Genomic DNA, 14,091 nt, shown 5'->3' with positions numbered 1-14,091 from the left:
AATATGTCCCCTGCTCTTTATCTAAATTGCCCCTCATCCTGCCCTTTATGCGGGGTTCCCTCTGTCTTATTCAACCCACCGTACATTCCTTTTATTTTGCTTGCCCTTTTTTTTTATTCAAAGTAATTACATTTTGAGTTTTTGCGGGTTTTGCTCATTTTCATACATTTTCTTTTCAGATAAACCGGGTACACGCATGTATGTCATTGTGTTGGACTTTCATCTACGTGTGCAAGTGCTTTTTCTATTGTCTATTAAGTGTAAGAAATCGTATTGCAAAACAGCACTCTGTGAAAACATCCTCTATACATGAAAATATCATTATTGTGGTAAAGAATCTACTAAAAACCCTTTTCATTTATTAAATAAACAATGTAAGACACATTGGAAGACACAATGATATTGACAGGCCACGTGCATACTAGAGGATTTTAAAACTGTGTTCGTAATAGACTTCTTTTTTTAGAAGGGTTTCATCCTAGCACTACCAAAAGGCATACCACTGTCCATTGGTGGTTCATAAATGTGGATTCAAAACATACAACACTATTAATGCCCTCTTACTGGTAGTTAGATCAGTTTTATTGGAGGCTATAGTCAATCCCACAGCATGTTGCCATCCCCCAAATAAAAAGAAGCTGCAGGCCAACATTGCAATGATTTAACAAGCAAATAAATGGCATTGCCTTATAATAGAGGTTCTAGAGATCTCAGCAAATAACTAAATGATTAAATGATTAACACCGATGATAAGCAGGCTGTTCATAGAGCTGATGACTTCCCTTAATATCAGTCAGACAGTCTTGGGGGACTGAACTCTGCAGAGGATTATGGTGAGATAAAATGATGCAGCAAAGCAATGGTGTCTTCCAAATCATGCCTCAATGGTGCAAATACGATATGACCTGGAAACTATAGCAAATGCTGAAAGGCTAGAAAATGTGTCTCTCTAATACAATAAAAAGTATACATTTATTTTTCACAACCCTGGTCCATTTAAAGTTTTCATTCGAATCCGGGGCCTGTTGTTTTTACATCGAAGCAACACAAAGCATGGATCTACTTTGGAGAAAAAGAGGGGAAGAACAGGAAACATATAACCCAGAATGGAAAAGAGTACCATTCCTTTTATGATCACATCACCGTACATGTATACATGATGAAACACTTAGCCACCTCCCTCTCAATAATATACCATATTTGTCTCAGTTTGGGAGTCAACAGGATACCCATGTATTTCATGGGACCTTCTTGCCATTTCAACTAGAAGTGGCCCAGGACAAACTGCGTCCAGTAAGTGGTAAGAAGCATGGCTTCCAACTTAGAACCATTTCAGCTATCTCCTAATGCTCCGCCATCAGATGAATGACCTCCAACAAGGTTTAAGTTCATATTATTCATATCCACAGACCACTAAATGGTTCAAGCTGATGGCTAGAAAGGAGCTAAAAGACAGGGATGTTGTCTGTTTCCATAATATAAATAACGGGAACAAATATTCACTTCAACAGGAGATTCTTCAACAGGAAAGACAAGGAGACCTTTTGAAGACTTTTTTTTTATCAGCTCTCACAGAGGATGTGTGCACTGCCTGGTTTGATGTATTATATGGGTAACCAGCCTTGAAATTGTCCTATTGAATCTCTTAGTAGACCTGCCTGGCTGCTAGGCTAATAAAAGCGTGAATGATTTGACTTACTCTACCATACGGACTGGCCACATCTAGGTAACAATCCATGTAGAGCTGTATTGGCAAACTCCTCAACAAAAAATTATTTGCCTGACCCAAATCTCAATTGATTTCATTCTTGAGTATCTTTCCAATTGGTAGGAACAATATTAATGAATGTGGAAGCCACTATATGGTCTGGGTATGACCCAAATATTTTAAAACGTCTTCATGAAAGGCAATGCTTCAAAGGTTATTGAAGGTTATGATTGAAGAGTTCTTTTTAAGAACAATCCTCACTCCCTTATGTGAAACTTCATTAAAGGCTATACGATTTCAGAGAATGGACAGATGTGAGAGTCCTTTACAAATCTGAGACTCCATGTGAATAGTTGTTCTCACATCTGTCTGTGTAAGGCTACACTTTAGGTCTCATTCTGGATGCCCACAGATCTCCGAAAAATTGTTTTGGAGAGGAACATGATGACCCAATTCAATTTTACGATATTTCTCACCTACTGCATTTATAGGCATGTATTGGCAGCCACAGGGTGTCTTTCACATGTCTGGTGGGCTGCGTGCTGTTGTTTGGTGAGCTTAATCTACAAATTGACAGAAATTGGCTCTGACTTTGAAACGCCTCCACAACCTGGACATACCTGAATGAATGGATTAGAGATAAATGCACCAATTAATGTCTGGTTTACTGGACACTTGATTGCTGCAGTCTTCAAAACACAATATATAAATTATGTAATGCGTGGTGTAAATTCATGTGTTATTAGTGAGCCCTGCACTATGTCCAGATCATCAGAGTCCTTCATTCCTCCCCCCACACACACCTTCTTGAAGTTAATGAAATTGAACAGACACATTTCACAATTGAATATAGATATCATGGAAATATAAGAAAGGTGTATGCCTTTTTGTCTTGTTGTATTTGTTTACTGAGTTACATTAAACGTGGGTTAGCTATAATGCTGCAGAATGAGATTAACTGCAGCACATGCTATGCAAAATGTAAAATATCTCTCTCACACACATACACTTGAACTCACACACAACAGTCAACACTTAAACACTCACACTCGCAGTCTGACTCATGTTTTCTTTTTGAGTGCAATTGATACTTATTTGGGGAAAGCAGGAAGATGCTGAGCAGAACAACCAGTGGTTCTTTGTCATTCCAAGATCACCTTTGTTGCAAAGGTTCTAGCTTGAGCCAGAGCCCATTTTCAGCCCGTAGTATCAGTTCTGGTGACCTTCGGACCGTCCTCGTCGAATCTGGCATCACCTTGAAACGAAGCAGTGTAAGGGCCAGGACAACCTTAATCTCTGACATTGCAAAGTTCTGTCCAATACAGTTCCTTCAAAATTCAAAATGGAAGAGGATTAGTCAGCTGAGCTATATTTCTTGCCATGAAATGTCTGCACTTGCCACTTATCTGTATTTCATTAGAACAACCCTTACGCTGAGAGAATTCTCCAACAGTTGAATGAGTGCACACAACTCAAGCTAAAATGTGACCTGTAAATATTACTATATAGATTAATAGCATTCCATGCCCAAACCACCAGCAGCATGTGATAATAAGCATCACTGAAGGAACCTCACAGATTCATAATGTATCCAATTTCTCGAGAACATCAATTATGTTGAGTCACCTACCATTGTGATCACAAAGTTCACATTACTGCACATCCCTTACTCCCCCATGCAGTTGCCACCTATCTTATTGTCTATTCCATGAATAGTATGATATCAGGATCAGTTGTGGCTCTGGATCTAATTTGGAATGGAATATGGAATTGTGACAAATCCTTGGATGCCGTCCTTCCTCCCCTAGTGGGAGCCCCTTCCCATGAGGCCAGGGAGATGAGGCCATTACCCAATAGTCCCCCTGGGGGAGGTACTCAGTGGGTGGATCTCATGGGGAGTGATCCCCCTATGGGAATTGGGACAACTGTCTGGGAAGAACATGGTACACACAGAACAACACCTCCCTCATCCTCCTACCCTATAGAGAGTCCCATAATGCTACACACTTCCATATATCTCTGTACGGTAGATGACATGGTCTATATAGAAAGTACTGGGACAAGTAAGAGTAGGGATCACCTCTGTGAAGTAGCTACTGAAACTGGGACGAAGAAGAATGCAAGAAACCCATTTGAGAATCAATAATCAGATGAGGAGGAGGCACAGAGAAATATGGAGTGCCCCGCAGAATGAACATGAGTAGTCCAGACAATGTGAAACAAACAAGTACACACTGAGGAGAAAAAGGGAAAAGGACTTTACAACCTGCCAGATCCTTCCTGGAGGAGCCGGGAACTTTGAACGCAGCCTGAAGCAAGGAGCACACCAGGAGTGCAGAGGCTGACATACTTGGCCACCGGCAGAGGCGTCTCTGGTAACTCCACTACGGTCCGAGCAGAAAAGAAAGCATAGGGCAGGACAGCCAGCTGACAATGAGAGCTGGTGTGCGTGGAGAGCTGGAAGCACACTGTCCAGGAGCAGAGGAATGTAACGAGGACAAGGCGGTTCGTGGAGAGACCATGAGAAGCCTGAGTGGAAAAGAGAAACCCATTTAAAACTGAAAGGTCGCAGTTAAGAAAACTGGCGAGGGCTGGGTAGCTGGAACGGTTAGTGGGAACCATGATGCGTGGAGAGGATGACCCGCAACAGATAACAAACTGCCTCCAAACCCATCTTCATAGTCACAGTACCTGGCAGGATAGTAAACCTGATCTGCAACATAGAGAAGAGAAAATCTCATGCGTCTGGGACCCTAACCCTTCTCTGAAGAGTAACCCAAGTCATATTCACAGTTACAGTACCTGGCAGAGTAGTGAACCAGGTGGGCTGTAAAATAAAGGCCAGGGGAAGCAGAGCATATGCCCTGGCATTGTGAACTGAGAACGGTCAGGGGAAGAAGCATAACCCCTCCTGACTTTGTGATGAAGTTTGTGAAGATTGCTAAGGCCAAGAGAAGTGAGTCATTCTTTTGACATTCCAAGAAGCCTGAGAGAGGCCACGGGAAGAGAGTCATGCCCCCTGGTACTTGGGAACATTGTGCTAAGGTTTGCGATTATTGTGACAAAGGCCAATAGAAGGGAGTCATTCTCTTGGCATTATAAGAAGCCTAAGAGAGGCTAGAGAAAGAGAGTCATTCCCCATGGTATTTGTAAATATTGTGAAAAGCCTGGGAAAGACCAAGGGAAAGGAGTCATTCTCTTGGTACCAAGATTTTGAGTATCAAATTTGCTTTAATTTGGAAATGAGACCTTCAATCCGGAACCTCTGCCTTTGAGAAGGACTGCAACCTTTGGAAGGGAGTCATTCCCTCAGGAAATAGCCCGTTCAGACTACTGGCAAAGTGGTCTGCTCTACAGAAGAAGCCATTCTTCAAAACCTGACAACCTTTTTCAATTGAGTTAAAAGTGTAACGGATGGAAACAGGCTTTTGCCAAAGGACGGTGGACTATAAAATTTAAAGCGACTTCCTGGCAGAATCTGTATTGTTTAGTTGAGGCCGGGAAACACCTCTTAGTGTTGGGGATAGTTAGGTTTTCCCTCCTTTCTTTTCACCAAATAAAAGTTTATAACCATAACAATGCCACCTGTGTGCCAGTCTTCTCCTTCCACAAACTCTTGAAAGTCTAAAAATAAACTAATATGGTGAAAGTCTACTAACAAAAAACCTTGTATATCAGAGAACTGAATGACTCTCTTTGAGAGTAGATTACAATACAATAAACACACAAGGACTAGCAAAGCCCACGATTTTGGCAGACTTGGGATCAATATTTTCTCAGCACTGCCATAATGGAACTACCAGGCAACCAGCTGGAAAATGTTGTTAGCATGTGGGCATATGTTGGTAGTGCCTGGGAAATGCCTAACTAAAGCAAATAGAAGGGGCAAAATAGCAGGAGTAATTTAGTACAAGGAACAATGAAAAGAACACTTGGGGCCACACCCACCCACTTCCCACCTAATGTGTGATTCGTCAATCTGCTCCCCACTATATCCTCCCCTGGTTGCTTGTAGATCCCTTTCTGCAAATTGCCCACCTTACCCTTCAGCTGTTGTTAGCTCCCCCTATGACTTGTAAAGCACTCCATTGCCTGACAATGGTGGGTCCGCTCTCCATAAATACCCTAACAGTAATAATGATAATGAGATGCAAGGACACACTAGCTGCATATAAATCAACTGGCTTAAGGCACACTTGGTAAAACATTTTTATTACACCAGGAGTTGGTTCATAGCTGCAGTTAAGCCACTTCCTTTCAGGTGAAAGGAAATAACGCTAGCATCCCTTTAAAGGCACATAGCTAGCTCAAGTGAGCCCAGGGGTGTGTGGCAAGAAGTGGGTGGGGTTTGCCATAGGGAATAGTATGACTAAGGGAAGTTATAGGTAGTAAAAATGCATAACATCCACACGATGTGTGCCCCTCCTTACATCTCATATCTCTATCTTCATTTTCCATGCAAATAGTTTTGACAAACAGAACCACCTAATAATCGAAATTAATTAACAGTGAGTACTTAGAGCATTTAACATAAGCTTTTTTTGTTGATTCTCGAAACCAAACTCTTGCCTTGGTTACCTCTAGCCTTTCAGAACTCCAGCTTTAAATGAATTTCTACTTAAAAGTAGGGTAACTCCCCACATTCCCAATAGCCTAAACTAGCCCCTATGTGGCAATCTGGTTCCTGCCTGCTTTGCCATTCTTTCAATTTCATGCAGCTTTCTGAGCGTATATTTTAAAATCTGATCCTGTTATTTTTCTGTATTTTGAATTGCGAGATTATGAGTTTTCTGGAATTTGTATTTTCCTATTTTAACATTTTCGTTTTTTCATTCCATTTTTGGAATGGTTGCTACCCTTATCCCTTTCATTTTCTGTAGTCTAAGGGGGGAAAAGAACCTGGAAAAAAGTCCTGCAGCGTGCTATATGATAACTAAAGTGAAGCATACTAATGCATGGTTCACACAGGAACTCCTGCAGCTACGCGCCAAAAAAAGGGCTGCTCTCACCACCTGGACTAATAAGTCCACTGAAACTACCAACGCTGCATTCAAAGTCTTATCTAAACGATACAAGACCGCCATCACCAACACAAAAGCCTCATCCTTCAACACCAAGATAGCTAATGCTCAATCAGGAACAAGAGAAATCTTCTCCATCTTCAGAGAGCTGGAGACACCTACCACCCACCCTCCTTCCCTCCTCAAGGATAAAGTGTGGTGTAATATAATCCAGTCTGCCATGCTGAATAAGCTTGACACACTGCAGGGCAAAATCCTCTCCCATCAACGGGCACTCACCAACCTAATAGCCAAGAATCAAAGTAGCCCACCACCAACAACCGACTCCAGTTGCTCCCCTTTGTTCGACTTTAAAGAAATGAATGAATCGGAAGTCATCGCACTGCTCCGCTCTAATAAACCATCGAACTGTTAAGGGGATGCTTGCCCGGCACAGGTCATTAAGGACTGTGGACCCTCATTAGCCCCCATCATCACTGCATTTATTAACGCCTCCTTCCGGTCTGGTCATGTTCCTATGGGACTAAAGGAAAGGAAGCATGGGTTCATCCGCTCCTTAAAAAACCCTCCTTGGATCCAACTATCCCAGGAAACTAAAGGCATATTACCACTACCCCCTTCCTACTAAAAATCCTTGACAAAGCAGCCTACCTGCAAGTTCAGAAATTCCTTGAAGGCAACCATCTTCTTGGACTACAGCAATCAGGGTTCAGGCCACATCACGGCACTGAAACAGCCCTCCTTGACCTAAAGAACCAGATGGATGACCTCAGAGATGCAGGCAAACCTTCGCTCCTTCTGCTCCTAGACCTCTCTGCTGCATTTGATTTGGTAGATCATAAGACCCTCTGCCATCATCTCTCCACTGCAGCAAACATCTCCACCAATGTCTGTAACTGGATAACTTTGTTCCTGCAAGGCAGAGCAATGAAGGTCTTCTCCGACTACTCCTGTGCCAACCCCAGCACAATCAAATGTGGGGTCCCACAGGGCTCATGCATTGCTCCCACCCTCTACAACCTCTTCACGAGGCCATTGTTCAAAATCCTGGAGCCTTGGGGATCTCATATACGAACTATGCTGACGACACCCAGGTGCTCAACCCCCTCTCGGGTGATTACGTTTCCGACTCGAACATTCTCAACTCCATCTATTTTACAATCCAATCCTGGATGGCAGAAAACTGGCTATGTATCAACAGCGAGAAAACTGAACTTCTGTTGATTGGCTCCCCATCCAACTTAAGCAAGTTAGGCCAATAATACTCCTCCTTCACCATCAATGACATCCCCATTGCCGTATCACAATCGATTAAAACCTTGGGTGTGTACTTGGAACCTAATTTATCCATGAACAGACAGGTTAACGCCCTAGCGTCAACCTCAGCATATCACTCAAAACGTATCAATACAGTGAGACCCTTCTTGTCCCAACAAAACTGCCTCACCATTGCCTGGGCTATCATTGGATCCAGACTTTACTATTGTAATGTCCTCCTAGTAGGACCGCCACTGGACTCTCGCGTAGGGATCACATCTCAGAGCTTAGAAGACAGGTCCACTGGCTACCAGTCAAAGAGAGGATCATTTTTAAAACCCTTGCCCTTACACACAAGTGTCTTCACAGCCAGGCCCCCCCCACCCTACCTCATCCAAAGGATCTCCAAACCCCCTGCCTCCAGGCCATCTAGAACGCCCTACTCCAACAAGATAACTGTTCCCAGGACACGCAAAGCCTGTGCCAGTGGCACCAGTTTCCCAACACTGGCAGCCACCCACTGAAACGCCCTCCCTCTTCACATCAGGACAATTGACTCCCATGTGGCCTTCCGCAAGGCCATCAAAACTAGTCTCTTTATATGAACGAGTCTGGTCTCACCTAATCCTCTTAGTAACTTGATGTCCCCCCCGTCTGTATATCTGTAACCACGTACCATGCACTGTACCTTGCTCTAAGTCTTTTTGTAACCGTTTACCATGCACTGTACCATGCACTAAGTCTATCTACGATGGGTGGCTTCTCTGTAACCCATAATCAAGCCTTGGTAAGCACTGTTATATCGCCTCAATGCCTGCGGGCTGTAATGCGCTCCACAAATACACATACATAAATAAATAAATAAATAAATAAATAAATAAATACTGCTTTTCAGTCTCTTCTACGTCATCAAGTGACCAATAGGATCGGAGGCTTTTCTTATTTTAATATCCAGTGCAAATATTGAAGAAATGCAGCATTAAAATAAAGCAACCTATAGAAATGCAGGATGCAGAGCCTATGTGCATTGGAGAAGTTGCCCCTGCATGTCACGATGGGCCAGTTCCCTCTATGGAGGAATTAGGTGGCAAAATACATGATTAGAGGTCATGGGCTAATTGGTATAAGGGAAGTGGAGAGCAATGAGCTGACTTGTGGGCACAGGATTGGGATTGGTAATCTTATGATGTATATTTTTCATTTGATATGTTTGTAGCCAGTGTTCAATTAAGTGATATTTCCTATTGAACTGTTATTCCTTTCGTGAATACTCCACCTGTGTCCACTCCTCAAACTCCCATGCCAAACGTAAAGACTGTCATGCTACAGCCAGTCTCAAGCACATGACGGGCACTAGGAGAGAAAAGTGCATGCCCCTCTTATGTCATATGTCATGGACCCACAACCCCTAGCTCTCCAGGTGTTTTGGACAACAACTCCCATCAGACCCAGCCAGCATGCTCAATGTCGCGTGATCATGGGAGACATAGTCCAACACGTCTGGAGAGCCACAGGTTGCAGGTTCCCTGACAAATGTGTTGAATTCAAGTCTTCACAATTTCCCATTTTCCAAACCCCTTGATTGCAAGTGTTACATTCTGTGACATTCAACATTTACCTTGGTCCTGATGAGAAAGGCACAAAGGCATGGGGAGATCTTTCCTTGGAGGTCACGGGATCAAAGCGATATGGGTTGTACACCTAGAGAAGAAAAGAAATAACAAAAAACATAGCATTCAGCTGGATCAAATACTTACAAGATGTCAACCCGAGGTCTACTGCAGAGTGAGGAAAATAAACTAATGACTGGTGGAAGGGAACCTCAGAAGTAACCCGCTACATCGCAATGATAGCTTGCAATGCTTTGCCTCGAGTGATCCCTGATGCGGAAAGTGCCTGGTACCTGGTTTCCTTTTGCCTCTGTATCACCTTCGCCACAGACATATGGGGTGTATGTGCAGCAGTGAAGTGACGTGGGAAAGCCATAGGTAGGTGGACACAGAATAGAGAAATGACAGAGGGGTCTGAATAAAGGTGAAAGGGATCGTGAGAACTGGGCAGTGGCACCTGGGTAAGGGAGGGCACCAAGAGTGCCTGGAGCAGTGACCCAAGGGGTCCACAGATACAGAGATTCAACTGCGTTAAGACACGAGGTAGAGCAATGCATACCATAAAAGGCGAACAGCATTTCAAGCGAGAGCAGAGAACTGCAAGAATTGTTGCATGTGATGAGGAGTGTTTTGAGAAGGGAACGAGTGGTGAAAGAGAGTACACATAGAGACAGTCAAAACGGATTTGAGTAGGGTGATGCCCTCAAAAATAAGAATGGTTCAGCAGTCTGAATCGCAGATGCTTAGGACAAGTGTAGATGGAATGTCATGGAATGTCAACTCTTAGATAGAGCAGAGGCTAAGCTATTCATCTTATCCCCATCACTGGCTTCATGGCCTCGCCCAACCTCTACAGAAGGCCTCATCGACCATCTCTGAATCTTAGTCCAAATTCTACCCTGCTTGACCTTCTACACTCCTGGAAAATCGTTCTATTCCCCAGCACAATATTTCATGCAATCAAAAGAGATCCAGGCCACCTGCCAGTCAAGGGTGTTCTATGCCACCAAACACAAAACGATGGTGGCAATGCTCCCCAACTGGGACAGTAGATGGACATCAACGTACGCCCATTCGACTGATCTGCAACACTTTCAACAACAACATTGACATCCTCAAGTATTTTGAATGATTGCTTTGAAAGAGGAAGCATACTGTCAAGCTCAAAGAATTATGAGCAAAGCTGGCGACTGGGTAGATCCATGCAGCAGCCTGATCTTGCCCTTCAAGTTCCAAAAGCATTCCAAGGACATGGTGGTTTCCTTCAGCTCTAATGCTGAAGACCCGCCTGGGCATCCACAACCCACAGGAAGACTTTTCAACATGAGTTCCTGGCCTCCAGACAGAATGGGGCCGAGGGCTGCATGGGGCAAAGTGGCCTTAAAATTATTTAAGACAAACCTGCAAAACGGTTCATGTCTGACCACTCTTCCTCTTCCACAATCACAGTGTGCCACCCTTTCCCCACCCTCCTTTCACTTCTATATTTCAACGGCAGGATGAAGCTGAAAGGCTGCCAGGGACCACTGGACACTAACCCACTGAAAACAGACTGTCAAATGTTTGCCTTGTTGCTTAAACACATGCTATCCTGACCAGCTACAGACATTTTTGAACGACCTCTGATTGGCACAGTAACTACTATTGAGTGTTACAAAAAAATAGAAACTCCAGTGCCTCACATTAGCTTCAACTGCCTCCACTTGTATGTGCTGGGAAAATTCCCATACAAAATCAACAACAAAAAAATGTTCTGCTTCCCTTTCTACAAATTACAGAACATGAATGCACTTCTCCATAGAGCCACCATCTCTCTGGAATCAGCTTTTGCAATACCAGATCCCACCTGACCCTTTGCTAAATTAAGAAATCTCCAAAGACTCCAACCTCTTGAAGCTTATAGTGTTAACACCTTTCTAAACCTATGCAACCAATTGGAACATTCACTGAAACCTTTCCTGTAAATCACCCCAAGGACTGACCTGCAGGGGTCAGGGAGACTTCACAGGGCACAGCCGCTATTTCACCTGCACGTGGACATTGCTGCTCAGACTGCGAATGGCTAAGAACACGTTTCCTGAGCCATCATTCCTGGCTGGATTTTATGAGAAATCTAATTAAAGAAGTAAGCGAGATACCTCGGGTTCTGGCCAGACAGCAGGGTTGTGATGAGTTCCATAAATGCTGATTAAACATGGAATCCCTAGGGAAGAAAGCACACAATAAGAATGTCAAATTATGCTTAGGAAACAGGAACATTTGCTTCCTGCACCAAAACGAGCACAGCAACGTGCTGCTCAAGCCTCTAAAATAGAAGTAAAGAGTGTCGATGAAGTACAGTTGCTTTAAGGAAGAGGTATGCAGCTTTTGGCTCTCGGGGTGTTTTGGACTACACCATTCATCAGCCCGTGCCAGCCTAATCAATGATGAAGCATCATGGAAGTCGTAGTCCAAAACATCGGGAGAGCCAAGGTATGTGTAAAGAATAGGTAGAATGTTTGCCATTTTATTCTACTCTTATTTACGTGGCATAATGGCTGTACCCTTTATTTCATCAGCATAACATTGCTCTGGTTGCTAACAACAGGCCTTTAGTTTCTTTACTCTGACAGTATGTTAACAGCATCCCCCTGGAGGGTTATACACAGGATCGACCCCATTTTCAGCTATTTTACTTTAACCAGGGTGCAGATCACCTCATCACAATGGTGGCCTGTGCAGTGTTGGGAGACCTGCAGCAGCACACATGGCGGGCCAGCCCCCTTGCACACATTAGCGTTGGAAGTGTATATATGTTGATGCCCTTTAAGAATTGGCACACATTTTGTGGGTGTAAGTGAAGGAGCAGATTATTTTATTTCTTTATATATATTAGTCTACAAACCTTTCACTATTACGTAGAAAAATAAAATTGCAATTCATCATTTTACATATTCCATTTTACATATTCCATAAGAAAAGTCAAAAATCAATTTTCATCATTACAAATAATTACATTACAATCATCACATGTTGAGTAGACAATCGGAGGGGCACATTTAGGCTGGTTCTTTAACTCTTCAATGTTCCTCATTAGTAAGGCTAGGAACCCACACAATGCAAGAACCAGCCTCTGCCGCTGTCCTCCCGTTATGGCCGGACCACATAACATCACTCACAACTGATGCCCCAAGGTGTCTATTCCTTTCCACCCCCAATGCTGGACTATTTGTTACTAGATGTGTAATGGTTTCCCTGGCAGAATCATGTGTGCAAAACCTACATATCTGCTTTCCCAGAACCAGATCCCGCTTACTAGACCTTTCTAACGTGGGAATTTGATTGATTCAAAAGCGTAGGTACATAGCCCGCATTTCTGGACATGGGAAGATGAGAATATATTTAGGGATCTCTTCCCTTTTTGTGTGGAATCTAGCACACTTGCCATACAAAGTGTATGTGCCCAACTGGTCTGGAGTTGTTGCCCAATCATATTTGAAGAGATTTGCTTTCACTGTGGCCATGTCAATAAAAAGCTCTTCTTTAAAGGAGCCAATGACCAAGAGTGTGCAGCTTGTCACTTGCACCCAAAATAGCTGTACGGATCGGGCTTGGCGTGACTTAGTCATGCCTCGTCCTCGCGGCCGGATTGGGTGCTCCCTGCTCTGACTTTAGAAATGGTCACTCCTGTCTAGTCCTTCAGAGTATCCTGATCCCTTAGGGATCAGACTACCTCCTAACAGCCTCATTCCAACCAGGGAAGACAAGGAGAAAAGTCAGAACAAGGTACCTTCTGCTCTATTGACTCTAGTAGATCTTCAGCATTGCGTGATAACCCGGAGAGGAAACTCTGAACTCCCGTCAAGAGGCTTGCTGAGCATCAGCTTTTTTTGTGCGCACTAAAATGCAGGCACGACCCAAGAGTTGAATTGTAATGTTGGCCGCCATGTTTCTCATAGTGATACTGACATGTATGCACACCGTGTTGATCCATTCGTATTCATCACATGAAGCAGCCAACAGGGATCCACCCACGCTCCATTGCCTGACCCCACTCACTACAAGCAGTGAATCAGGAGTCTCAGCAGAGAGAGGGCCTGAACTGATGAAGTGCTTGGGCTCTTTCTGCTGAATTCTCTGGCACATACAAAAAACTCTCCTGAGTGCATTGTTCTCCTCTGTCTAACCCACCCAAACCACTCTTGGGCAGCGATCGAGATACCACCCGAAGGAGCGGAGTAGCTGTTGGTTCAACATTTGTGCATGAATGCATTCCACCTAGATTAATTATATATTTTAATGTTCAACAGTTGTATTGGGAATCTAAGTATAAATCGTTTCATTTAAGTTCAACAATGATAAGAAAAAGACATCATGTAAACATTCTCAATACACAGTACAATGGCTAGTTGACCAAAGTAGTAGATACATGCATCTGCGAGAAATAAATACATACATAAATAAATAGGAATACATTTAAACAAGATGCCATCGTTCTGAAGCTAGCCGCGGTTTC

The 14,091-nt window shown here is 43.5% G+C and overlaps 1 protein-coding gene across 1 annotated transcript in view; it reads right to left on the bottom strand.

Moving 5' to 3' along the window:
* Window positions 1–560: 560 nt before the first annotated feature.
* LOC138447639 (ultra-long-chain fatty acid omega-hydroxylase-like) overlaps window positions 561–14,091 on the bottom strand; it is a 368,008-nt gene continuing 354,477 nt past the window's right edge. Inside the window, exons 11-13 of the mRNA XM_069603846.1 lie at window positions 11,735–11,799; window positions 9,605–9,687; window positions 561–3,036 (exon numbers count right to left, since the gene is read on the bottom strand). Coding sequence (XP_069459947.1) covers window positions 2,862–3,036; window positions 9,605–9,687; window positions 11,735–11,799 — 323 coding nt within the window. The 3' untranslated portion in view covers window positions 561–2,861. The remainder of the gene's footprint in view (window positions 3,037–9,604; window positions 9,688–11,734; window positions 11,800–14,091) is intronic.

Source organism: Ambystoma mexicanum, chromosome 3q (assembly GCF_040938575.1).
Source record: "Ambystoma mexicanum isolate Mex_15411 chromosome 3q, UKY_AmexF1_1, whole genome shotgun sequence".
Lineage (NCBI taxonomy): Eukaryota > Metazoa > Chordata > Amphibia > Caudata > Ambystomatidae > Ambystoma > Ambystoma mexicanum.
This window is presented reverse-complemented; position numbering and strand designations above follow the sequence as displayed.